The sequence below is a fragment of the Mercenaria mercenaria genome, chromosome 17, assembly GCF_021730395.1.
Source record: "Mercenaria mercenaria strain notata chromosome 17, MADL_Memer_1, whole genome shotgun sequence".
Lineage (NCBI taxonomy): Eukaryota > Metazoa > Mollusca > Bivalvia > Venerida > Veneridae > Mercenaria > Mercenaria mercenaria.
Genome location: NC_069377.1, coordinates 10,046,232 through 10,073,398, shown reverse-complemented (window position 1 = coordinate 10,073,398; position 27,167 = coordinate 10,046,232). Strand labels below are relative to the sequence as shown.

The 27,167-nt window shown below is 36.2% G+C and overlaps 2 protein-coding genes across 2 annotated transcripts in view; one reads left to right on the top strand and one right to left on the bottom strand.

Moving 5' to 3' along the window:
• Nucleotides 1–279: 279 nt before the first annotated feature.
• On the bottom strand, nucleotides 280–21,525 carry LOC123536278 (2-amino-3-ketobutyrate coenzyme A ligase, mitochondrial-like). Its single transcript, XM_045319299.2, has 13 exons — nucleotides 21,420–21,525; nucleotides 15,393–15,488; nucleotides 11,831–11,958; nucleotides 9,222–9,311; nucleotides 8,640–8,859; nucleotides 6,575–6,671; nucleotides 6,072–6,158; nucleotides 5,433–5,515; nucleotides 4,980–5,089; nucleotides 4,306–4,407; nucleotides 2,941–3,019; nucleotides 2,495–2,542; nucleotides 280–1,783 (listed from the first exon to the last, which is right to left on the bottom strand). Exons 1-13 carry the CDS (start codon nucleotides 21,463–21,465, stop codon nucleotides 1,674–1,676), a joined length of 1,296 nt encoding a protein of 431 aa, XP_045175234.1. The 5' UTR covers nucleotides 21,466–21,525; the 3' UTR covers nucleotides 280–1,673.
• A 98-nt stretch (nucleotides 21,526–21,623) lies between these two features.
• LOC123536320 (condensin-2 complex subunit D3-like) overlaps nucleotides 21,624–27,167 on the top strand; it is a 65,525-nt gene continuing 59,981 nt past the window's right edge. The window contains exons 1-5 of the mRNA XM_053528728.1: nucleotides 21,624–21,748; nucleotides 23,748–23,900; nucleotides 25,279–25,364; nucleotides 26,338–26,491; nucleotides 26,938–27,062. Coding sequence (XP_053384703.1) covers nucleotides 21,655–21,748; nucleotides 23,748–23,900; nucleotides 25,279–25,364; nucleotides 26,338–26,491; nucleotides 26,938–27,062 — 612 coding nt within the window. The 5' untranslated portion in view covers nucleotides 21,624–21,654. The remainder of the gene's footprint in view (nucleotides 21,749–23,747; nucleotides 23,901–25,278; nucleotides 25,365–26,337; nucleotides 26,492–26,937; nucleotides 27,063–27,167) is intronic.

The window sequence follows — 27,167 nt, the reverse complement described above, 5'->3', positions numbered from 1 at the left end:
CTGTACATAATTTATTGTCAATCCTTATGAGGCAGGCATGTAGATAAACTGTTACCCAAATATAACAAAGAATAAACATGTGAATTTAAATAATTGCATAAAACCTATCTCACTTTTGTTCCCATGTAAAAAAATAAAGATTCTCACAACACTAACAAAAATATAAGACAATTATGTATAGAATGGAAAGAAACATTTAAATGGAGACAGTGACATAATTAAACAGTTTGAGTATGTGTTCTAAAGATACATAACTCTTACACATACTACATGAGTATATTTCATGAGATTCATTTGTTTGAAAAAAAAAAAGGAATGACAAATTCTAACCACTTATCTAAAACATGTTGATATTTAAACAGATATTGCAATAATAAATGCAAGTTTTTCATCAAAACAAAAATTTTCACTAAAGTATGTATAAATATTGCTAGAAAAATATCTTTATGAGTATTCAAAACAATGCTTCAACAGTAAAGTCCTCTTTATATCAACATAATGTAAAGAAAACATATAATCTGAGTTAAAATATCTGGTCCCATCTACATTTATTTCATTTCTAACTTTTAGAGTTTTCAATCTGTGGTCTGTTTTATCGTGAATAATGATTTGAATTCAATTCTAACTTTTATCAAAACTTCTAACAGCAATAGACATCATACTAATCAGTTTTCATGAGACCTATTCATTTCAAAATAATCAAAGATGCTAGCGAGCAGTTCATGTAACAGGCTCAGGCACCAACATATCTGGAGGGATTCTGTAGATTTTATAACGAGAAACAAACACATGTTAACACTATTCTTGCATAAAACGTGTACAAAGCTAAAATTAATATAACAGATAGATTATCAGCAACCCTTCAACTTTGAAAGCAAACAGCATGGATCCTGACCAGACTGCTCGGATGCACAGGCTGGTCTGGATCCATGCTGGTTGCAAATGCATTATGTTGGTTTTCTCATGGTGCAGCTCATTTTGTTTTGGCTTTGTGGCCAGCAAAAATTAAGCATATCCATACTGTTCCTTTATCTATACATCCATAATTGTCATTTATTAGTTTCAGCATTTGTATGCAGCTGTTAAGCGAACAAACGGATCCAGATCTGATTGCATGGATGTGCAGGCTGATCTTTATCCATCCATGTTGGTCGTAAAGCCCTTATGCTGATTTTTGCAAAGTGGTGTTCATTTATCTAAAACAGGGTTGAGATTCTAACAAGTATTATAATATCAAGGTTAAGGGCATAAAGATATACAACTGCATTGAAAAAGAACGATTAAATGCCCTTAATTTAAAACAAAGCTGAGATTCATAGAAAAAAATGAATAAAGAAAAGTGGTTACAATCTACTCCTAAATTAAAACTATACGGTAACAAAAATAAATGGTAAATGACAATTTTTTCAAAATTCCTAAAAAAAGTTTCAAGTAATCTATACTTTCTATTGTAACTTTTACAAAAAATATAAGTTAATGTATATGTCTGTACAGTTACACAAAAATAACAGTAAGATTAGCTTACTGAACATGCTTCTAACTCATTTATAAAATAACTCAAAACACATTTCAAATCTGTCACTTCAAGAAAAATAAAATTAAAAAGATAAAAGTACACCTATCAAAGATGTTGTGAGGAATGTACATCAGTGATTCATTAAAGAATTCTTCTTTCAGTTGATGACTTTAAGCTGTCGTCCAATGGAGACAAAGGCATCTACAGCACGGTCGATGTCTGCCTCAGTATGGGCTGCAGATATCTGCACTCGGATTCGAGCTTTCCCTGTTGGAATATTTTCATAGTTTGAATAAAAATGATAAACTGATTCGATATTTCTCAAAAAAACTACATAGCGTACATACATGTGTATGAACACAAACTAGAACACAAACCTTATTCATTAAAAACATATCTACCAAAAACTGTATCTTTCACTGATTATATAGAGGCGTGCAAATTGCAGCACATAATGATAGTAGAATTTGCACCTTTAGACAAAACCCTGATGTACAAGTTAAACAGTCATTGTGACCTACAGTAAAAAACTAGTCACTTTGAAATTTCACTCCGACTGCCCTGATTATGATGCAATATCTCATAAACATTTAAACCTACTTGCCCACTCTAAAACATGTTTATTTCCACCAACTTTGGCATAGAAAGTATAGAGTGGAAATTGCTTCATGTTTGAAGGTCACTGTGTCCTTGACCTTTGACCCAAAAACAATAGGGTTCATCACAAGCAAACTTCTATAAAGTTTAATACTGGCCAAAGCGTTCTCTAATTATTGATCAGAAACCAAAATATCAACCAATGGAAAGACAATCCTACCAATGCATAGAGACAATGAGCAAACTATATACACACCTTGTCTGGGGGGTCAAACAGGTGTTGTTAGGGGAAGGGGAGGCATATACATGTAACTAAGTTTATAATACACTTAAAACATTACCATAAGCATAGAAATACCAATAATAATGATATAATTTTACCTTTAGGCACAACTGGGTAGGAAAATCCAATCACATATATTCCCCGTTCTGTAAAAGCAAGCCATAAGCATTTTATCCAAACTTTGCTTTTAATACAAAGAAGAAACTTAAAGTCTTTTCAGCTGATTGACTAGTTTGTATTTTACCAGAAATGCATGAAGATTTTTTAACATTAATGAAACTAGGGTTAGGAAAGCACCTGCGTTACTCAGGCAAACATCATCAATCAATTTTCTTGCCTACAGTTATACTACTGCAACATTTTTAGAGATACTGTTAATAAAAAATCGCTCATTCACAATGACATTATAATATGACTTCAATTTATGATGCCTATATGCTCACATAAAGCTTGTTTTTTCCATAGGGAGAAGATGTTAGTCAGCTAAAAGGAGACACTTACAGTACAAAAGGTCTGTGTGAGTTCTCTAAGATTCAATACTTACCAAGCATCTGATCAGCAAATTCACTTGCTAGTTTAGCATCTCCAAGCATTACTGGACAGATTGGGTGCTCAGGATCACCCTGTAACACAAAGGTTTATAATTGAGCCGTGCCATGAGAAAACCAACATAGTGGGTGTGCGACCAGCATGGATCCAGACCAGCCTGCGCATCCGCGCAGTCTGGTCAGGCTCCATGCTGTTCGCTAACAGTTTCTCCAATTCCAATAGGCTTTAAAAGCGAACAGCATGGAGCCTGACCAGACTGCGCGGATGCGCAGGCTGGTCTGGATCCATGCTGGTCGCACACCCACTATGTTGGTTTTCTCATGGCACGGCTCATATATACATACATAGTATTACTGAACAACTCATTAAGTAGTTCATTTACTGTCTTTATTCCTAACTAATGATAACTAGAATGTTGAAGCCCAAAGGGCAACAATGCCGAGCCCATTATTTGTTGACATACCCCTGTGACCTTGACCTTTGAGATAGTGACCTGGGGTTTGCGCATGACACTCCCTCATAGAGGTGAACATTTTTGCTAAATAAAAAAGAGATTGCTCCATACGTATCAAACTTATGGCCCGGACAAGCTCTAAAATGACCTTTGACCTCCTAAGTGTGACCTTGACCTTTGAGACAGGAACCTGAGGTTTGTGTGCGGCACTCTGTCTCATGGAGGTAAACATTCAAGATAAATATAAACAAGATTCCTTTATGTATGTCAAAGTTATGGCCCAGACAAGATCTGAAATAACCTTTGACCTCCAAGTGTGACCTTGACCTTTGAGATAGGAACCTGAAGTTTGTGCATGACATTCCATCTCAATGTGGTAAATATTCATGCCAAACATAAACAAGATTGCTCCATGCATGTCAAAGTTATTGTCCAGACAAAAAAATCTGGACGCACACACACAAATGCACATACACCAAACAGCCATTTGGACGACTAGTCTTCGCTTTCAGCAAGCGGTCTCAACAAAAAGGAAAAAAATAAATATATGTATGTGTACGTGTTCAAGTTTACCATCTTTTCCAACATTTTTTCCGTAATAAAGACCGTGTCGACTAGTAGCTGTGAACACAATGCCCAACTTTATACTGTTGCCTCTCTGTTCAGCTGTAGACATGTGACATGATACTCCACCTTGTCATATTACACTGACACCTGGCTGACCAGTCCTAGTACTATCTTCTTAATGCTGAGCACCAAGTGAGGAAGCCAATAGTACCATTTTCAAGTCATTGGTATGACATGGCCAGGCAGAGATGCAAAGTCTCCCAGCACTCAAAGAGGGTGCTCTAGCATTAGGCTACCAGGAGGGTATGAAAGAAATAAAAAAACTGTTATGTTACATACTGTAAGAGCAAATCCTGCTTCTGTCATCTTGTTGCGGAACCTCTGTGTGTTGCTGAGAACCAAGTGAGGTAAGTCTGGGTGTTCCATGATAAGGTCTAGTGCCTAAAACACAAAATTGATAGAACTTGTACAGAGATCTCTGACAGCTTTTTTCTAATATTTACTATTACTATCTGTAATGGAGATAGTTATATATTTCATCAACAGGAAAGTGGTAAAATGTTCTCACTAATGCATAATATTGTACCTTACCCATCTTCTGAATTGTCAATTGATAATTAAGGAATTGTGAATATTACTAATGGTGTCAAATTGTGAAATACTCTACTGATTCAAGGCAATATATCTCCACATTTTCATTAACAGCCAACTGTAACAGACAGCAAGGTCTGTACGAAGTACAAATGAGATTTCATAGTTTTGACAGAATTTCAGTACAGTTACTAATTTTATACCTTCCTGCCTAAGCAAAAGCAATGACTATATTGTCTTAAATGATAGAAAAGTGATTTGCTAATGCATAAGATTAACTGGATGTGTACATATTTGCAAAATGGTGAATGCTAAGCACCAATGCATTATCAACATTAACGTAGACATAGTGCAGCAGAGACATATCTATATGTGTGTAATAAATTGATTATGTATGAAATAAATTGCTTATAAGAACACACCTTGCTAGCACAAGCTACTACAGGAGGTGGAAGAGAATTGGAGAAAAGATATGGTCTGGATCGCTGGCGTAGCAACGTGACTAGCTCTCTAGGACCAGCAGTGTATCCACCTACAAATGGCAATGTTCAAAACTATATTTAAATATACCATTATAGCCAGTAATACAAACTTTGGACAAGTAATAACTTTACAGTCCTAACTTAATTTACTTATATAAGTATCACTACTTCGTCTTTGTCATGCACAATTCCAATGATAAAAGATATATTGAAATCAAATCACTGGTATATATAAAAGAGGTTTTATGGTGAGTTTAGTAATTTACAGAAGAAATACATATTTACAAAATATCAATCTGGTTAAAATGGGCAATTTTTGTCAACAAACTTCATGTCAAAGCTGTAATGTAACCTATTTTTTATGTTTCAGTAAAAATGAGTTGATCCACTGACCTGCAGCCCCACCCACTGCTTTACCGAGGGTCGAGTTGATGATGTCAACTTTATTATCCAGGTTGAAATATTCCTCTGTACCTCTACAATAAGAATTAATATTAACTAGACAATGCCTCGGAAAAAATATGCAGGTCTCCCCAAACAGCTTTATTTCAAGAAAATGGCCTTTTGGTGAATTGAGTTCTACATTTTGTATCATTAAAACATTTGTGCAAATCCTTTATAGGGTAAAAAAATAAGAAAAAATTTCAATTAGCACCAACACAACTGAGGTGACATTGTGAAGTTTATGGCACAAGATGGCGCCTAGGTAGACCAACTGACCTTCCACAAGCCAGCTGGATGACTTCCTCACATGATAACCTGAGCTGGACTTCAAACCACAGTGGTGACTGGTAAAACATTTTGTGCTTTTGCCCAAAATGACTATTTCCTAGCGATATGAATTTCAACACTAGAAGATAAAATGAGCGAGAATTTCATGTTTATAAGAATTTCATTTCACGGATTAATGCAACCATGATGTCCAAATAAATTAGTCCCCTTTCAACATTTATAATTTTACAGTTTTTTTTTTACAGTTTTATGACTGTATTAACCATTAATGCCACTATAAAGTGAACAATCTGTTCTTACCTTCCTGTTTCTCCAAAGAAACCTGTTGCATGACATTCATCTATAAACACCATGGCCTTGTACTTCTCTGCTAGGTCACAGATATCCCTGCACAAAGTGGTAATATTTATACAAGAGGGAAGAGTTTAAAAGGCTATATGAAATGACTTTTCAACAGACCAATGATACAAACAATATTTTATTTACTAAAACAACAAGATTGTTGATGAGGTGTTTGAACATATAATTAGACTGACTTCCTCAAATATGATACAAATAAAGCGTACTTGTTTCTTCATCCAGCGAACAATTAAAATCTGATGTTCATCATACAATGAAACAGTGAAATTTTCATATGTAATCTTGTCATATTTTAATACTGTAAATGGCTGAAATATAAATATAATACAAATTTATGTATATAAATCTGACATTCCTGATGAAACATATATGTTTGCTATGATAATTTCAGAATCTTGAACAGTAACTGTATATAAGACAAGTTTTTAAAAAACCAATCTAACCCAAGAGGGGTTACATTCCCATCCATACTGAACACCCCATCGGTAGCAATCAGCCTACGTCTGCATGAACTGGCATCCTGCAACTGACTTTCCAACTCTGAAATGTAAAGAGGTTAGAACACACATTTTTTACCACAATCTTGATGTACAGTGCAGTGACCCTAATAAAACAACTGTGATTTAGTTAAACAAACAAGAGGGCCAAGATGGCCCTCGGTTGCTCACCTAAGAAACACACCATAACAGTGTAAAACATGTTTGACCTAGTGATTTCATGGAAACAAATATTCTGACCAATTTTCATTAAGATTGGACCAAAAAATTGGTCTCTTGTGATAAAACAAGCATTTTCTTAGATATGACCTAGTTTTTGATCCTAGATGACCCATGTTTAAACTCTACCTAGATTTTATCAAGGCAATCATTCTGACCAAAATTCATGAAGATCAATTGAAAAATACAGCCTCTATCACATACACAGATTTTTTCTTTGATTTGACCAAGTGACCTAGTTTTTGACCTCAGATGACCCATATTCAAATTCGACCTAGATTTCATTAAGACAATCACCCTAACCAAATTTCATAAAAATCAATTGAGAAAAAAAAGCAGTCTCTATCGCATACATAAGGTTTTTCTTTAATTTGACCTAGTGACCTAGTTTTTGACCTCAGATAACCCATATTCAAACTCAACCTAGATTTCATCAAGGCAATCACTCTGACCAAATTTCATGAAGATCAATTGAAAAATACATCCTCTATTGCATACACAATGTTTTTCTTCGATTTGACCTAGTGACCTAGTTTTTGACCCGAGATGACCCATTTTCAAACTCGGCCTAGATTTTATCAAGGTAATCATTCTGGCTAAATTTCATGAAGATCAGTTGAAAAATACAGCCTCTATTGCATACACAAGGTTTTTCTTTGCTTTGACCTAGTGACCTAGTTTTTGACCCCAGATGACCCATTTTCGAACTTGGTCTAAATTTAATCAAGGTAATCATTCTGACCAAAATTCATGAAGATCAATTGAAAAATACAGCCTCTATCGCATACACAAGGTTTTTCCTTGATTTGACCTAGTGACCTAGTTTTTGACCCCAGATGGCCCATTTTCGAACTCTGCCTTGATTTCATCAAGGCAATCATTCTGACCATAATTCATGAAGATCAATTGAAAAATACAGCCTCTATCGCATATACAAGGTTTTTCTTTGATTTGACCTAGTGACCTAGTTTTTGACCCGAGATGACCCATTTTCAAACTCGGCCTAGATTTCATCAAGGTTATCATTCTGACCAATATTCATGAAGATTAATTGAAAAATACAGCCTCTATCGCATACACAAGGTTTTTCTTTGATTTGACCTAGTGACCTAGTGTTTGACCCGAGATGACCCAATTTCGATCTCGGCCTAGATTTCATCAAGGCAATCATTCTGACCAATATTCATGAAGATCAATTGAAAAATACAGCCTCTATCGCATACACAAGGTTTTTCTTTGATTTGACCTAGTGACCTAGTTTTTGACCCGAGATGATCCATTTTCGAACTTGGCCTAGATTTCATCAAGGTTATCATTCTGACCAATATTCATGAAGATTAATTGAAAAGTACAGCCTCTATCGCATACACAAGGTTTTTCTTTGATTTGACCTGGTGACCTAGTTTTTGACCCCAGATGGCCCATTTTCGAACTCGGCCTAGATTTCATCAAGGTAATCATTCTGAACAAATATCATGAAGATCAGTTGAAAAATACAGCCTCTATTGCATACACAAGCCAAATGTTGACAGACGACAGACAGACAGACAGAAAGACAGACGCCGGACATTGAGCGATCAGAAAAAACTCACCTGAGCTAAAAATGTACTGGAATACATATATTTTGGCAAGAAAAAACATGTCCCAAGTTAATTTTCATGAAGAAGTTGCCCATAGAGACCCGTCCTGGTAAAATTTAAAATGAGAGAAATAATTGTCAACATTTTTGAATTCAAAGAATCAATCAAGTAAATAACAATTTCAAAAAAATAAAAGTAATTTCACAGAATACCTTTCATATCCATATGTTTATATCTGTATCTTTTAGCCTTGCACAGTCTGATACCATCAATGATTGAAGCGTGATTCAACTCGTCTGACAGTACAGCGTCGTCTTGTGACAACAGTACCTCAAACAATCCAGCATTTGCATCGAAACAACTGATGTAGAGAATTGCGTCTTCTTTTCCATGGAACTTGGCAAGCTTTTCCTCTAACTCTTTGTGGATATCCTTAAAATTGTAAGATTTAGAGTTACCTCCCTTCTATAATTTAAATCATATATTACACTGGAACCTGAAATTCAAACTAATCAAAACAAAATACACTTCTTTAGACATGAAAAGGAAACTGATCAATTACACGAGTGCAATTCCATTATTCTACATCATGTTGGAAAAACCCAGTAAGACATGAGCTTGAAAATTCCATATTACATAATAGCATTTTGTTTAAAGTGGCTACTAAATGGCATAATAATTTTTCTTGCCAATGTGCATAAAACTGAAAATGTTGACTTAAAAGGATTTTTGCTACCAAGACATATTCATTTTAAGAAAATAAAATAAGTATTCCAAGAAATTAATTCACTTACCATCGTTCCACATATAAACCTGACAGAACTGAGTCCAGCTCCATGTGTCTGCAGAGCTTTGATACCAGCTTCAATCACTGCTGGATGACTCTGTAAAAACAAACAAGAGCTGTCACTAATGGTGACAAATGCCCCCGCAGCACCTTGACCTTTGACCTGGTGATCCCGAAGTCAGTAGGGGTGGTGTACTCAATAAGTACTATCAGCATGTGAAGTTTGAAGGTCCTGGGTGAAGTAGTTCGCGAGTAAAGTGTCTTCATGCAAAAAGTTAACGTTGGCCCCTGTGACCTTGACCTTTGACCTGGTGACCCCAAAGTCAGTAGGGTTGGTGTACTCATGAAGTATTATCAGCATGTAAAGTTTGACGGTCCTGGATGAAGTGGTTCGCGAGTAAAGTGCCTTCATGCAAAAAGTTAACATTGGACCCTGTGACCTTGACCTTTGACCTGGTGACCCAAAAGTCAGTAGGAGTGGTGTACTCAATAAGTTCTATCAGCATGTGAAATTTGAAGGTCCTGGGTGCAGTGGTTCGCGAGTAAAGTGCCTTCATGCAAAAAGTTAACATTGGCCCCTGTGACCTTGACCTTTGACATGGTGACCCCAAAGTCAGTAGGGGTGGTGTACTCAATAAGTACTATCAGCATGTGAAATTTGAAGGTCCTGGGTGCAGTGGTTCGCGAGTAAAGTGCCTTCATGCAAAAAGTTAACGTTGGCCCCTGTGACCTTGACCTTTGACCTGGTGACCTCAAAGTCAGTAGATATAGTGTACTCAATAAGTACAATCAGCAAGTGAAGTTTGAAGGTTCTGGGTGCAGTGGTTCACATGTAAAGAGCCTTCATGCAAAAAGTTAACATTGGCCCCTGTGACCTTGACCTTTGACCTGGTGACCTCAAAGTCAGTAAGGGTGGTGTACTCAACAAATACTATCAGCACATGAAGTTTGAAGGTCCTGGGTGCAGTGGTTCGCGAGTAAAGTGCCTTCATGCAAAAAGTTAACGTTGGCCCCTGTGACCTTGACCTTTGACCTGGTGACCCCAAAATCAGTAGGGGTGGTGTACTCAATAAATACTATCAGCACGTGAAGTTTGAAGGTCCTGGGTGCAGTGGTTCGCGAGTAAAGTGCCTTCATGCAAAAAGTTAACGGTGTGACAAACGAACTAATGAATGAATGAACGAACAGTTGAAAACTAATATGCCTCCCTTAGGGGGCATAAAAATGTGTATTTATACTGTGAATTTCTTAAAATTTCTTGGGTACAAATTTTCGCAATTTTGCCTAAAATAACTTTTTGCTGAGATATAAATTAGTGGATATCCACATATTACATTCATCTGGCAAATGTACTGAAATTTGCAGGGCCGCATTTCTGAAATCTCAATGATACTTGCACGGCTGCATTTCCCTGTAGCAGCTAACATTTCTGTCATGTTTTATGGAAATTCTCCAAACCATGTCTGAAGTCTCAATGAAACTTGCATGGCCACATTTCCCTATCACTGTTAACATTTCTACCATGTTTTATTGAAATTCTCCAAACCATGTCTGAAATCTCAATGAAACGTGCAGGGCTGCATTTCCCTGTAGCAGCTAACATTTCTACCATGCCTTATTGAAATACTTTAAGCCATGTCTGACATATGACTCTAGACAGACAGAAAAATGATAAAGAAACATAATAAATGTACTATATATATTGAATTACAAAAGGCAACTAATATTGTCTTCCTCAGGCAATCTGTCTGAAACTTGCGTAGTGACATTTCCCTACAGCAGTTAACATTTATACCATCTTTTATTGAAATCGTTCAAACCATGTTTAAAATATGGCTCAGGATGTTAAGACAGACATTGAATGCCAAAGCTACATCGCTCTGCCTCAGGCGATGGGAGAAACAGGAAAAAAACATTTATACATTTATACATTTATTTCTATTCACTGTTCAATGCACTTACCTACTTTTTCTGCTTTGATGACAATAAGAAATATATAGAGAGAGAGAGAGAGAGAGAGAGAGAACAAATCGCATAGGAATTGCATGAATAATATTCCTCTGAAATCATTTTTATCACATGTTTGACATTGGGGGAGTGACATAAATTTGGTAATACACTAGTGTAATAAAGCTTTGACATTGTATTAAGTATAGCAAAAGTTGGTTGAATTTATTAGGTCTATAATAGGTAAAGAAAGAAGAAATTTTGATGTTTCAACAACAAAAGCTTATTATTATGTGATAAAAAGAATATAACATTTGTGTCTTTCCACATTGAATGCATTAAACTCGTTAAATAAAATTGATAAAATGCTCAGTGGAGCCTCGCATTTCATCATTTTATTCAACTTGTTTAATAAATTCAATATGAAAAGACAATCATGTAATATCCTCTATATAAGTAATACTGTGACATTATTTAATTCCATGAGCATGAAATTTAGTTACTTTTATTAAAATGGCTATTTCTTAAGTATTTGAGTTCTAGGATTCCATTCTTTATAGATAAAATAGATGGGGCTTTGTTTGCTGAAACTAACGCAACTATGAAGTCCATGAAAATTAGCCCCCATCCCCCAAAACTCTAATGATGTTAAAGTATATTACTACTCACAGACAATCCTAGGTAGTTATTGGCACAGAAGTTGAGAATTTTCTGTGAACTACCTTCCACATCTATCTTGGCTCCCTGTTTGGACACAATCACACGTTCATGCTTAAATGTTCCTGCATTCTTTATATCTGCAATAAAATAATTCTTGTGCTGAACAAGACATGTATTTTTATGTATAAGTTATTAACCTTTAACCAGCTGGTGGCACGTGATTCTGCCTTTGCAACCAGTGCAGACCAAGATCAGCCTGCACATCTGTGCAGGCTGATCATAGTGTGCACTGTTCGCTATTCAGTCAGTAAATTTTCATTGAACACCCCTTTGAACAAGGCAGTCTGAAAGACAGCTAAATCCCCCGCCACTGCTATGGATAGTGAAAGGGTAAACCTTTGATTTTAGCTGTGACCTTGACCTTGAACTGACATGGCTGACTCATGAATTCTGCACAACGTCTTGATGAGGTGATCATTTGACCAAAGTTTCATGAAAATCCTTCAAGGGGTTTAGGAGATACAGAGCTGAAACCTTTGACCTTCAGTTGTGACCTTGACCTTGAGTTGACATGGCTGACTCATGAGTTCTTGATGAGGTGATCATTTGATCCAAGTTAGATGAAAATCCTTCAAGGGGTTAAGGAGATACAGAGTGGACACCAAATGGAAGGACCTTAACCTTGAACTGACATGGCTGACTCATGAATTCTGCACAACGTCTTGATGAGGTGATCATTTGACCAAAGTTTCATGAAAATCCTTCAAGGGGTTTAGGAGATACAGAGCTGAAACCTTTGACCTTCAGTTGTGACCTTGACCTTGAGTTGACATGGCTGACTCATGAGTTCTTGATGAGGTGATCATTTGACCCAAGTTTGATGAAAATCCTTCAAGGGGTTAAGGAGAAACAGAGTGGACACCAAATGGAAGGCTGAAACCTTCGACCCTTAGTTGTGACCTTGACCTTGAGCTGGCATGGTTGACTCATAATTTCTGCACATCGTTCTGGTGAGGTAATCATTTGACCCAAGTTTTATAAAATTCCTTCATGGGGTTTAGGAGATATAGAGTGGACACGAAATGGAAGGCTCAAACCTTTGACCTTCAGTTGTGACCTTGACCTTGAGCCAACATGGCTGACTCATAAGTTCTGCACATCGCCTTGATGAGGTGATCGTTTGATCCAAGTTTGATGAAAATCCTTCAAGGGGTTTAGGAGATATAGAGCGGACACAAAATGGAAGGCTCGAACCTTTGACCCCAAGTTGTGACCTTGACCTTGAGCCGGCATGACTTACTCATGGGTTCTGCACATCATCTTGATGAGGTGATCATTTGACCCAAGTTTTATGAAATTCCTTCAAGGGGTTTAGGAGATATAGAGCGGACACAAAATGGCAGGCTCAAACCTTTGACCTTGAGTTGTGACCTTGACCTTGAACTGACAAGGCTGACTCATGGGTTCTGCACATCCTCTTGATGAGGTGATCATTTGACCCAAGTTTTATAAAATTCCTTCCAGGAGTTTAGGAGATATAGAGCAGACACAAAATGGCAGGCTCAAACCTTTGACCTTGAGTTGTGACCTTGACCTTGAACCGACAAGGCTGACTCATGAGTTCTGCACATCGTCTTGATGAGGTGATCATTTGACCCAAGTTTTATAAAATTCCTTCCAGGAGTTTAGGAGATATAGAGCGGACACAAAATGGCAGGCTCAAACCTTCGACCTTGAGTTGTGACCTTGACCTTGAACCGACAAGGCTGACACATGGGTTCTGCACATCGTCTTGATGAGGTGATCATTTGACCCAAGTTTTATAAAATTCCTTCCAGGGCTTTAGGAGATATGGACTGGACACGGTTTTGTTATGGACGGAAAGACGGACGGAAGGATGGACGCAGACCATTCCTATAATCCCTCCGCCACGGCGGGGGATTAATAATAAATGGTACCCAGATGGACCAGTCCATTTTAGAAATTTAGCAGGCTAATGGTAAATGATGACTGCATATGAATATAGAAAATAAAATGAGTCAGGTCTACTCAATTTTGCTGTAAAAAGATATTGAGCTGTTGAATGGGTTTCTTAATACCCAATGCATAAAATTAAAAAAAGGGAAAAATTAAAAAAAAATTATGTAATCATGATAGTTTTTTTTTTTAATTCTGAATATAATCTCTTAATGAGAAACGTTACCTTTTAGTACTGAAAGCCTTTGGAATTTTCTGCCAGATTTACTGACAATTCCCCTCTGAGAGAAACACATGATAAATGAGCTTATGTTTGGACAGAAGATCAATGCTGACTTTAGTGTGACCTTGACCTTTAAGCTAGGGGTCTGGATATTGTGCATGACAAATCATCTCATTACGGGAAACATGGAAACATTTTGTGCTAAGCAATATCAAAATCCCTTCATGGATTACAAGAGAAATGGACTGTACAGGAAAAAACAATACATATTAAAATCGACCCCCACATGTGACCTCTGGCTTGACCTTTGGGCTTGGGACTGTGCTTGACAAGACGATTCATTATTGAGACACCTGTGCAAAAAACATTAAAAATAAAATCTCTTGATGAATGACAAAGTTATGGACTTGACTTCTGAACTTTGAACTCTGTGACCTTGACATCAGAGCTAGAGAGCTGAGTGTTCCACATGGCAAATCATCTCAATATGAGAATCATTTGTGCAAGACTTATTAAAATCCCTAATAAAGGACACAGTTATGGATCGAACAGGAAAAAAACCCTATCGATCTTTGACCTTCACTTTTGAGCTAGGGATACAGGAGATGCACAAGATATGCTGTCTCATTATGTGCAGCATTTGTGTCAAGTGATATTACAATCCATTAATGGCTAACAGAGTTACAGACTGGACAGGAAAAAACCTTATCGACATCTGACCTCCAAGTGTGACCTTGACCTTTGAGCTAGAGTTTAAAGTTTATGCATGAGACATTATCTGATTATGAGGAATATTTACGCCAAGTAATATTGTCATCTCTGAATGGATGGCAGAGTTCTAGACCGAACATGAAACAGATGCTGTCCATGCCATGTTAACCTTTGACTGCTAAGTGTGACCTTGACCTTTAAGCTAGGGACTGAAAATTATGCATGACATATCGTCTTATTATGGGGAATATTTGTACCAAGTAATTTCAAAATCTTTTCATGTATTGCTGAGTTACAGACTGGACAGGTAAAAAGCCATGTTGAACTTTGACCACAAAGTCTGTCCTTGATCTCTTAGCTAGGGGTCAAAGTCTTGGGCATGACATGTCATCTCATTATTGAGAACATTTTTTCCAAGCAAACTCCTCTGATGAGATAGAGTTATGGAACAGACAGGAAATTGGGGGCAGACAAATTGAATCAAGAACAGATGAACGGATTTAGTGAAAGTTGTTGGCTTTACAGAGGTTGCTTTATTGTCCTTATATTTTATTAGCTGACTGAAATAACAAACTGGCATATTACTTTTTCAATATTTTCACCAAATATTTTTTGACTTCTTTTAAGCCTGAAAAACAAATCATAAAGCAAATGTTTTACCAGTGAGTTCCTCACTTAGATCTTGCTTAGTAGCTGCAGCCACTGAAGCTGTACCGGCACGGTGCTGGCTCAACCATGGGCTTCTAACCTTACACCCTGAAATATATATAAAGAATTTCTCTAATTTTATCTCATCTTGTCATAAATTTGTTAAATAATTGTCTCAAGCTTTTCACATTTCATTTTTTTTTTGTTAGAGTGTAAGAGATTTATTTAAGGAATAAAAATACCAATCACATATAGTTAGATCTGTGCTCTGTGCATTGCACAGTTGGGACAAGACTGAACAGAAGTCTGAATGTATTATTGCATTGATCAATGCAATGTATGTGATTATGTGTACCAGTATTATGTATGTATACCATTTGCGGTAGGTATTTCAACAACAACACATATAACAGTTTTTATGTATAGTAGTTTAACTCACCAATGTTTCAGCTAACGCACTCAGCAGGATAATTCACATACAAATATAAACAACGGAGGTGACGTAAAACTGATAACGTAACGTCAAATGGCGGGAAAACGTTAAGCTAAATATTAAAATGCAAATACATAATTATATATCTGTAAGGTACTATCCTCGATATGAAAATACCAAAAATTTTCTATAATAAGATTATATAAAAAAGCGGTGATAGGAAAAAACAGAATAGTACCCAGAGTATATATGTGTAAATGCAAAACTGCACATGTATAATATTTATGAAATTAATCTACTGTAAACAGCAGTTTTGAATTTAATCCTTACGGACTTTTTGTTTTTAGTTTATGAATCCAGAAAGTTTTGTTACAGAGACTGTCAATATTATTTTTCACAAAATCAATCGGCATAAATGAGATGTCATTCATACTATGATTATTGACATTGAAGTGTGTAGCAACATTGGAAGAGAATGCGGAGTCAATGAAATTACATATATCAAATTTGTGGCTGTTCATACGTTTGGAAACAGGTTGCATAGTTTGTCCAACATACTGCATGTTTCACTTTTTGTATGTTATTAAGTACACAACGTTTTTAGTTTGACAGTTCATGTTGTGACATAATTTTTTTCTTTGTATACCACATGCACATATGAATAAAATATACAGAACAGATGCAGACCAATGTACGATTTCAAATTAAAGATCATATACAAGATGAATTTCATTCAACATTTCGAGTTTTAGTGTAAAATTGTGATTTTTTTAAAATCTGTTTTTGTTTGTTTACGTTTCGCCAAACATGTGCGCACTGCCGTGACCTCTAGACCGGATGTTCATTAGGGAAGTTCAAGCAAGTTTTTTCTGTAACGTTGACGAAAGCATACAATATGTGGATAATCTCAGTAATATGGAATATTGAGACAATGTGACTGGTGCACGATGGAAGATAGATTATCGCTTGTTCAATATACTAGGTACCCATTCACCGAACTGCGCGTTTAAGTTGAGAAATGTACGATTGAAACGGGTTAGTGCACTTTTCCGTTCATGACCATGGTTCTTATAGAATACCTAGGGGTAGGGTATAACATGTACAGAGGCATTTTCTTTCTGATCTGGCGCCAGTGACTGTAAGGATAGTAATAGTCCCCTTTACCAGGAAGGTCTAATACCGGGAGTAGATACTCCGTATAAATCAATACATTTATCTGTATTATGCTGTTGTCCACACCTGTAAATATCGACCAGCCTTTAGCGATCGATATTTTGTTTTCGCCACTATCGATTAGCGTGTAATTAGCATATTACCTCATGTTAATCATGGAGCTATAACACTTTTTGTTCAAAGGGTTTACCAGTCACATGTTAAGTGGCGGTAATTAGATGATCAGAGATTGATTTAAAGAGATTCTGAAGGAAAAACAGCATGCAACTGCATGTGGTGATATGCTTAATTATTATGAATTAACTCGAGCTCACTTCACTGAAGAAATATTTTACCACGTAACTTCAAACCTGTATTAAAGGACCGATTTTTGTTAAATGTGAATAAATAAAATGGAAAAATAATATTAATCTTGTAGAGCCATGATTATAATAATTGTTTATAATGTCAGAATTCTACATACAGAAACAAACAATCTTCTTGAACACAGAGAATGTTTCAAACAAAATTGTTGTGTAAACTCCAAAAATTAGTTTAATTAATTCAATCGTAAAACTGATGTGTGAAAAATACAATGTATTTAAATTAAAATAACAATGATTTTTTTTAAAGGCCGACAACTTAGTTACATTTAGTATTCCGAACTTTTAGATAAAACTGCAGAAAATCATCTAGGTTTAACACGCATTTAAATGGTGAAGAACAAAGCAATATCAAAAATAAATATTTTCAGGCAACAGTTTCGACTTGCTATTTTCATTAAAATATGTCCTAATTTTATTGTTCTAAATACTCTAAATCAACAAGGTAAATATCATGTAAAAAACGACATCTTTCTCTCTAGGTAAGACAAGCCTAGATTTAGCCATTTTCACAGGGTGAAATGTAACATTAATGTAGATATATTCCATTTAAAAACAGATGCAGGCAATAATTTCATGACAGAACTTTTGTTTTCAACAAAAAATTCTACAAATGCTTTCCCGGATTTTCACTTAAAGGACGAGTTAAACTGTAAGGCGTAAGTGTGTGAGTAATAGCAGAATAACCTACGGCATACGCTTCGATTGGACGACAGCATAAGATAAGATAGATGCCGCATTCCAGTCCCCGTATCAGTTGTTCCAGCCTCTACGAAATGAAGTGTGTTTATATTATATATATGTACATAATACCTGGTACAAATGGTACGCACTGACCATTATCTAGTATCTTAACCATCTGGTTTATAGGGAATCAATTATACCGATTTTCATCGCAATCGGTACTCTACAGTAACATTCAATATATACCGAATGAGATATACTATCGAATTAAACAAGAGATCACAGAGTGATCTTGGCGCCCACCAATATGCCATTTTTGAGTGTTCCAAATTTCAAGACTTATTGACTACATCAAGGTCAAATTTCATTTCCGTACACAACACTTTGCATGTGGTCCAAATTTGTTTATTTGTTTTTTGTTTTTTTGGGTTTAACGCCGTTTTTCAACAGTATTTCAGTCATGTAACGGCGGGCAGTAACCTAACCAGTGTTCCTGGATTCTGTACCAGTACAAACCTGTTCTCCGCAAGTAACTGCCAACTTCCCCACATGAATCAGAGGTGGAGGACTAATGATTTCAGACACAATGTCGTTTATCAAATAGTCACGGAGAACATACGCCCCGCCCGAGGATCAAACTCACGACCACGCGATCCGTAGACCAACGCTCTTACCTACTGAGCTAAGCGGGCGGGGTGGTCCAAATTTGAAAGCTGCATGTAGCTTGAGAAATGTGGAAGTAGGTCACTAGGTCAATGTCAAAGTTTGTTTCGGTACACAATCCTATGCATGTAGTCTAAATTTGAAGCCTGTAGCTACAGAAATGTGAAAGTAGGTCACTAGGTCAATCTTAAGGTCAAAGTTCATTTCGGTACACAAAATAATGCAAGTGGTCCAACTTTGAAGGCTGTAGCTTGAGAAATGTAACAGTAGGTCACTAGGTCAAAATCAAGGTCAAATTCTATTTCGGAATACAAAACTATGCATGTGGTCCAAATTTGAAGCCTGAAGCTTCAAAAATGTGAAAGTAGGTCACTTGGTCAATGTAAAGGTCAAAGTTCATTTCGGTACACAAAACTATGCATGTGGTCCAAATTTGAAGGCTATAGCTTGAGAAATGTAAAAGTAGGTCACTAGGTCAAAATCAAGGTCAAATTTTATTTCGGAATACAAAACTATGCATGTGGTTCAAATTTGAGGCCTGTACCTTAAAAATATGAAAGTAGGTCACTAGGTCAATGTAAAGGTCAAAGTTCATTTCGGTACACAAAACTATGCATGTGGTCCAACTTTGAAGGCTGTAGCTTGAGAAATGTAAAAGTAGGTCACTAGGTCAAAATCAATGTCAAATTGCATATGGTCCAAATTTGACACCTGTACCTTCAAAAATGTGAAGGTAGGTCACTAGGTCAAAATCAAGGTCAAAGATTTTTCCAGTGCACAAAACTATGCATGTAGTCCAAATCTGAAGGCTGTAGCTACAGAAATGTGAAAGTAGGTCACTAGGTCAAAATCAAGGTCAACTCATGTCAAGGTTCATCTTGCCACTCAAAAATATACATGTGGTCCAAATTTGAAGCCTGTAGCTACAGAAATGTGAAAGTAGGTCACTAGGTCAAAAATCAAGGTCAACTCATGTCAAGGTTCATCTTGCCACTCAAAAATATACATGTGGTCCAAATTTGAATGTTGTAGTTATTGACAAAAACATTTTAAAAGCTTTTCCCTATATAAGTCTATATGAACCATGTGACCCCTGGGGCGTGGCCATTTTTGACCCTAGGGCGACAATTTGAACAAATTTGGTAGAGAACGGTTCAACCACTAGATGATGCTACATTACAAGTATCAAAGCCTTAGGCTTTGTGGTTTGGACAAGAAGTTTTTCCTTATGTAAGTCTATGTAAACCATATGACCCCCAGGGCGGGGCCATATTTGACCCTAGGGGTATAATATGAACAATCTTAGTTGAAGACCACTAGATGATGTCACATACAAAATATCAAAGCCCTAGGCCCTGTGGTTTGGACAAGGGGTTATTCAAAGTTTTTCCCTATATAAGTCATTATAAACTATGTAACCCCCAGATTTGACCCCAGAGAAATAATTTGAATCATCTTGGTAGAGGACCACCAAATGATGCTTCAAACCAAATATCAAAGCCCTAGGCTCTGTGGTTTTGGATAAGAAGGTTTTCAAAGTTTTTCCCTATATAAATCTATGTAAAATATAGAAATAAACAAAGGGCAATAACTCACTCATAAATTCTTGAACCAGTCTGATTTTCAGGGGGAGACAACTAGGGCACCAATACATCATTCTGACAAAGTTTGATCAAAATCCCCCCAGTAGTTTCTGAGGAGATGCGATAACGAGAAATTGTTAACAAACAGACGGACGGACCACTGAAGCAGAGTGATTTTAATAGCCCACCATCTGATGATGGTGGGCTAAAAATGTGGTCTTCCGGCACGTGCACAGAGCGTCTGACTTTAGGTTTTTGGAAGAATACACTTTTTCCTTATGCGCAATAAGCGTCCACATAACTTGTCCGAACCACAACGTCTTGCACATCTGTACAAATATGTGCAGTATTGTTTTCTTATTCCAAAATCTACCTTTAAATTGATACCAAGGCATATTTCTGGGTAGGCTACATGATGGCCTGTAAGGCGTAAAAAAAAAATTTGTTTGTTTCCGGTATCCCAACCTACCCTAAATTTTTGGCCCGACCCTAAATGTTTTTATGGCCTTGGAGAATATTTTTTTCAACTTTTTAACAAAAAGATGCAAAACTGCACTTTTTATGCTTTAAACATGGCCAGTGATGTTAGAAATCAACTTACTGATGCTCTAAAGGCATAACCCCCTTATTTGTAATCATTTTTTGACAAAAAAATAATTTCCGAAAAGTCTCCCTTAATAAAAAAAAAATCCAAAAAAAAAAAAATTTTCCGACCTACCTACCCTAATTTTTTTGAGCATGTTACCGGAAACAAAGAATTTTTTTTTTTAGGCCTAATGATTCTCGATTGAGGCATTGCCTTATTTCATATTATTCCACTTACCATGGCATATCTCTAGCAACTGCCTTATGAGGTTGGACAGCTAGCTCTTAAATTTAAATAAACTGATTTATGCAGTTCTAGCGATTTAATTTGTGCAAGTTATCAGCTAAAAACAAATATAAAAAACAAAACAAACAAACGTCAGCTTGTTATGAAATGTGAGTGTGACTGTACATGTATGTCATCTTGGAGATGAGCTTGCAAGGTTGTGTGCAGTATGGGACGAAAAATACAGTCTAATCGGACTGACCTTGAATAAAAACCAAAACTAAATAATAAAACGTTTCATAAAAAGACAGAAAAAGAAGTAAATACAACCATAATTTGACACTATTCGTGGAAGGAGAAAATAACTTCGTTGCATGGTTGACACGCTCCAGTGGCTACTTTCGTTTTAGTTGGAACACCTTTATCATTTCCCTTTTACCGCATAAGGTAAAAATCTAAATATTTCCAAATGCGGAGGTGTGTCTCACCAACCAATCGAATCAATTGTCAACAATGATCATGCAGACGCTTGAACATTTTGCCGCAACATAGAAACAATCTTCTGATGATTCAGATGTCGAGCGCGAGATTGAAAATGACTGATGGCAATAACATTGTCGAGCTTTTAAGCGTTATACCATTAAATAAACTTTCAGAAGGTTGGATCCTATTTGAAATAACAAATACACCATTTATGATGCAAAAATATGATTTGAATTAACCTGTCATTACCGATGTCTGATTTGTAACCTGTTTTCGCGATGTCTTTAACTGAACTGTTGTGTCCGCATACTGCTATAACCGCTTTAATTAGAAAATATATACTGACACGTTATAATTGTCTGAGTATACCATATCAAAAGCTTATATGCTGATGAAATGTGACTAATTAGCACACTAGTCCAACTAATTTATTTGACAGATCCTAGGAAATATTGAGTTATTTTTCCTTAAATTGGGCAATATCTCCACTAGTGTCAAACATCCTAAAGACCAAAATAGTGGAGGAAATTTCTGATGAATTTGTCATCACTACCAATTTGGGTTTAAATGCTGATTTTGGGCAATATTCGGTTATCTTCCCCTCTACGGAATGAAGTATTATATCCACCTCAATCCCCGACTACCACCCCTGTAAGAGTGTCTTAAACTTATAGATATTGATTAATGACATTCAGAAAGGATTCTAAATCAACGTATTTTTTATCTCCCTTTATTATTTTTGTTCATTCTGTAAACAGAGGGGAAGATTCCCGGATATTGCCGCTTTTGTTGCGAATATGAGATAAGTTCATGCAAATAAATCTTACATGTATCTCACAATAATAAATTCCTCATTGATTTATGTAAAAATAATTTTGTAAATTAGGAATTTTCTGGTGATTTAAATGTATGTATGTACTGTACACAAGTAAGGTTTACCACCTCTACACGGCAATATGCGCAAGACAAGCGATAAAACCAGTAACTTTACATGACAGTATACTGTGATTTACCCTCCATAATTTACAGTGTTGCCAGAAACCCTCAAAGGGGGGGGGGGGGGGGTCACCTCCAGAATAGTACTTTGCACCTCCAGTTTTGGAGACAGCTGTTAAGAATCTCTTAGTAAGGGGGTGCAAAAGTTAAAAAAATATGAGTTTTCACCCCCAACTTTAAATGCCGGTGGGAACAATGCCATTTTTTGGGTCCTTCCAAGTTTTGACGTTTAGATTGCCCGTCACAAATATAAAACAATCTGACCGTCAGATTATTTTGGCTATGATTAGCGCACAAAAAAAAGCCACATGCAGTTACATCATTCTGTAGATTAATTCCATTCACAACATGTTCTTCTCTGTCAGTAACTCAGTGAGATAATGCAGGGTTTTTTCTAGCTAATTTGGGAACATAGCCTATAACCCCAAATGGGAATTTGACGCGTAAATGTTTCGAATTCGAAATATTTAGTCCATAGAATATATAAAGATGTGTTAAAGCCTTTCTCATACACTTGTTTCACATGTACAACCTTTTAACATACTTCCATTACAAAAAACGTCCATAATTGGTCATTTTGTGCAATTTTGATTGAAATTTTTTCAGATGTAGATTGGGAATTTTTGCACTCATTTTGGGAAAAATACTACTTTTTTGGCATTGGGAAAATAGCCGAATAACGGCTATAAAAACGGCCAAAAAAAACCCCCTGTAATGCTATATCAAAATAAAGTTTTGTTTTTTACAAATTGATGGAATATCAAATTTCCTAACCCTGGATATCAATCTGAATACTAAAAAGCAGGCATATTGTAATATAAGTTGTTTGTTAATAGCTGACTAATTCAGTTATTTTTCTGAAATGCAACAGTCCAAAAGTGGGATGACATTTTAATAAAATGTTCAACAGTTGTTTTTTAACTGTCCCTTACTGAACTACTGGTACACATTCAGAGTAACAACATTATTTTAAAACAGCAAAAGCCTGAAATGTTAACAATCACTTGGAAATTTTAAGTTCAGAATAGGGAAATAAGTATTCTTTTTTTGCTTTGGGATTGCCTCCTTTTACTGGAGATATAGCTTTATATTGTAAAAAGCACTGGTTAGTGACTGTGGAACTCAGATGAACCATCTTGGACCATCATTATTATTATTAGCTTTTTATGTATATTCTAGAATGGGTGAAATCAGTGTGGGAATCAGATTTCACTGATGCAGAAAATATAAATGAAGAAGTTTTTCTGGATACAGACAGCAGTACCCTAATAGAAACATTAGACAGTATACTGGCTTGCCTGGATCACTGGATTGATGATGAAATTGATGAAGGTAAATTAATTCTTTATTAAACTGAAATTTGTAATTAAGTCTATATTATCATACGCCTGTCTCTGAAAGAGCGGGGCGTATTATGTGAACACCCGTGGCAGCAGGTGGGCGGCATCTAAAGCATGTCTGCTCTCTAAGTCCAACAGTTTTCATCCGATCTTCACCAAACTTGCTGACAATGTTTATAGGCATAATATCTCGACCAAGTTCGATAACCAGCCAAATCTTCCCAGGCACTCTTGGATTGTGGCCATTGAATTACTAAATAAAAAACTGCGAAATTAGCCTTGTCCGCACTCTAAGTCGAACAGTTTTCATCCGATCTTCACCAAACTTGCTGACAACTTGTTTATGGGCATAATACCTCGGCTGGTAAGCACCCAAATCGCCCCAGGCACTCTTGGATTATGCCCCTTGAATTAGGCCAAGTTTGATGACGGGCATGTTTTTTGTGACAGTCTGGCACTCTTGTTTTTCTGTTATGTAGATCCTGCAGGTAACCTTTATTTATTTTAATGTTGTATGTAATCAGCAGACAACATGAGCTTTCTGCTTAGTTTATGTGCTACTAATTATGTAGCATACCAGTACTGGAGGGTTAAAAGGAAAATCTTGTTTTGAATAAGTTGTCATATTTGTTTACTAATTCAGCTTTTTGTAATATATGTTTCCATTGAGAGAAATGCTGTATATTGATTATATGAGATTAATGTTGATTGCATTGTTTCGTTGAAATGTTACCAGTTCAGTTATTCTAACATAAAACTGCTATTATTGTTAACAGGAGAGAAAACGTATGTTAACAGAGAGATTCTCGCACTCACATGCTGGTATAACACCTTTTTATATATGCGCATTCCGTGGCAAATCATAAACATGTTATGGCCCCAAAACGGATAATTCAAAAGGAAATGATGTCAGCATGAAAAAACAACGTATACTTTACCGCGCACTTCATGGAAATTTAATGACTTTTGGGGACAATATATTCATTTACTTGTTTTTTACGCGTTTTATGCTAGAATAGCGTTAGCGCATGTTCTTTTTGTGTTGTAACATCTTCAGAAGCCCTTGGGAATCGTTGGTACCCTCGGGATTCTGCAGATGTTATAACACAAAAAAAACATGCGTTATCCGTACATTTTGATGGTATAAAGAACAATGTTTGATAATTTTAAGTATTACATGTTAGTATTATGTTTATTATCTTCTACATTTTGTACAGGGGATGTCAGCAGGGCTTGTCAAATTCTTTGAAAGCAAGCCATCTTGCAGGCCGAGCTGCCATTTAGCAGTCTTACTGCTGTAAATTGTACTTGTCCTGCAATCTCCTTTATTTGACTAGAAGTAATACATGTAATTATTTCCATTTGTCTAGGTTTATGGACATTACTGGTTGAGAGTGAAATTTCCCTGAAAGCAGTAATATCATTTTTGGCGCATCTACTTCTTGTTGGCCACAAGGTTTGTTCTCTTGTTATTTTAAGCTTTGCAATCGAAATGAAACTTGGTATACAGCATCAGTATGAAGAAGAATCAGATATGAACAAAACCGTTTTTTCTGGAGATTTGACTCTGTTTTGGACTTCAGAATATTACAGTTACATTTGTACATTGTGTTCTGAACTCCTCTTACAGTTTCCATATAATTGAAATGAAACTTCATGAAGTTGACATGGACATATTATCGAGACTTCTATGGGATGAGCTAGTAGTATTTCTAGAGTTATGGCTTTTTTTGGACTTTGAAGTGCTACATCTACATCAGAACATTGTGTACTGAACTCCATCACATAGAAATGAGACATGGTACACATCATTACATGAAGTAAACATGTGTATATTGTTGAGACTAAAGTTTCTGATATATTTTTCTGGAGTTATCGCCCTGTTTTGGTTTTTGAAATTTTACAACTACATCTGTACACAGGGACCTCCGTGGCCAAATGGTTAAGGTCGCTGACTTCGAATCACTTGCCCCTCACTGATGTGGGTTCAGGCCGCACTCGGGGCGTTGAATTCTTCATGGAGGAAGCCATCCAGCTGGCTTACGGAAGGTCGGTGGTTCTACCCAGGTGCCCGCTCATGATAAAATAATGCATGGAGGGGCACCTAGGGTCTTCCTCCACCACCAAAGCTGGAAAGTCGCCATATGACCTAAATTGTGTCGGTGTGATGTTAAACCCTACAAAAACAAAAAACAAACATCTGCACACTGTGTATTCAACTCTTACAGTTTTGATTCAACTAAAATAAAATTTGATAAACTTTATTATCATCATATGTACATGTCCATTTTAGCTGGAGTATCAGGTCCAAATTTTTTTAGTTACATGATTATCTTAGTGACCTTTTTTTACTTTATAAATTATTCTATCAAGCATTATAATGGTGTGTGCATCAGTGTAATTTATGTTGACATTGTTCTTGTTTTCAGAAATCAGCTGACCTGACCCAGAAGCAAATAGGAATTTTGGCTGGTCGAACCTACTGTAAACTTGTTCTAGTCCCTGGTAGCAGGGCATTCAACATTTTTCACCCTGAACTGTATGAGAAAACAGCAGACTTCTTAAAACAGTTCATCACACTGGGTAATTGTTATATTACATGTTTCCAGTGAAATTTTCAAGAACTGGAGTGAAATTTGTTTGGTACTTTTAAAGTAGTATTATATCAATATATATTCTTCACTGACAAGAAACTAACAAATGGATAGAATTTAGATGAAAAATGAAGTAAGTACTAAGAAAATGTGTTTGTTTCAGTGTAAGATTGAAATATCTTTCACTTTAGAACACCATATCTCATTTGCAGCTGCTCAGCTTATATGAAAATTTTGTGTACTAGTGTTCAGTCAATGGAACAAGTATCCAAATACTACAGAATTTGTTTAACTTTGATATGCATCATTTTGAATGCCTTACTAATAAACATAGTATTGAAAAGTACATACACTTTGCATAATGTGATACTAAGGCACCGAGTCACTTTTGGAGACCAGCACAAATTTTATTAAAACTGTTTAATTTTGATGCAGGATCATCTAAGACCACAAAGAGAAAGAGAAGTGTGACCCCTGTCAAGTCTAGCCAGGCAAAGAGAAACGGCAAATCAAGACGCAAGAAACAGAGTAATGAAACCTCCCTTGAGGACGGCATTGAGGTACATCATGTAGTATGTGAAAAATTGTGAAATACTGTTCATGTCTGTCAAGATCAGGGTCCTACTTTTGAACATTTTAACAAATGCAGAATGAATTGAAGTAGT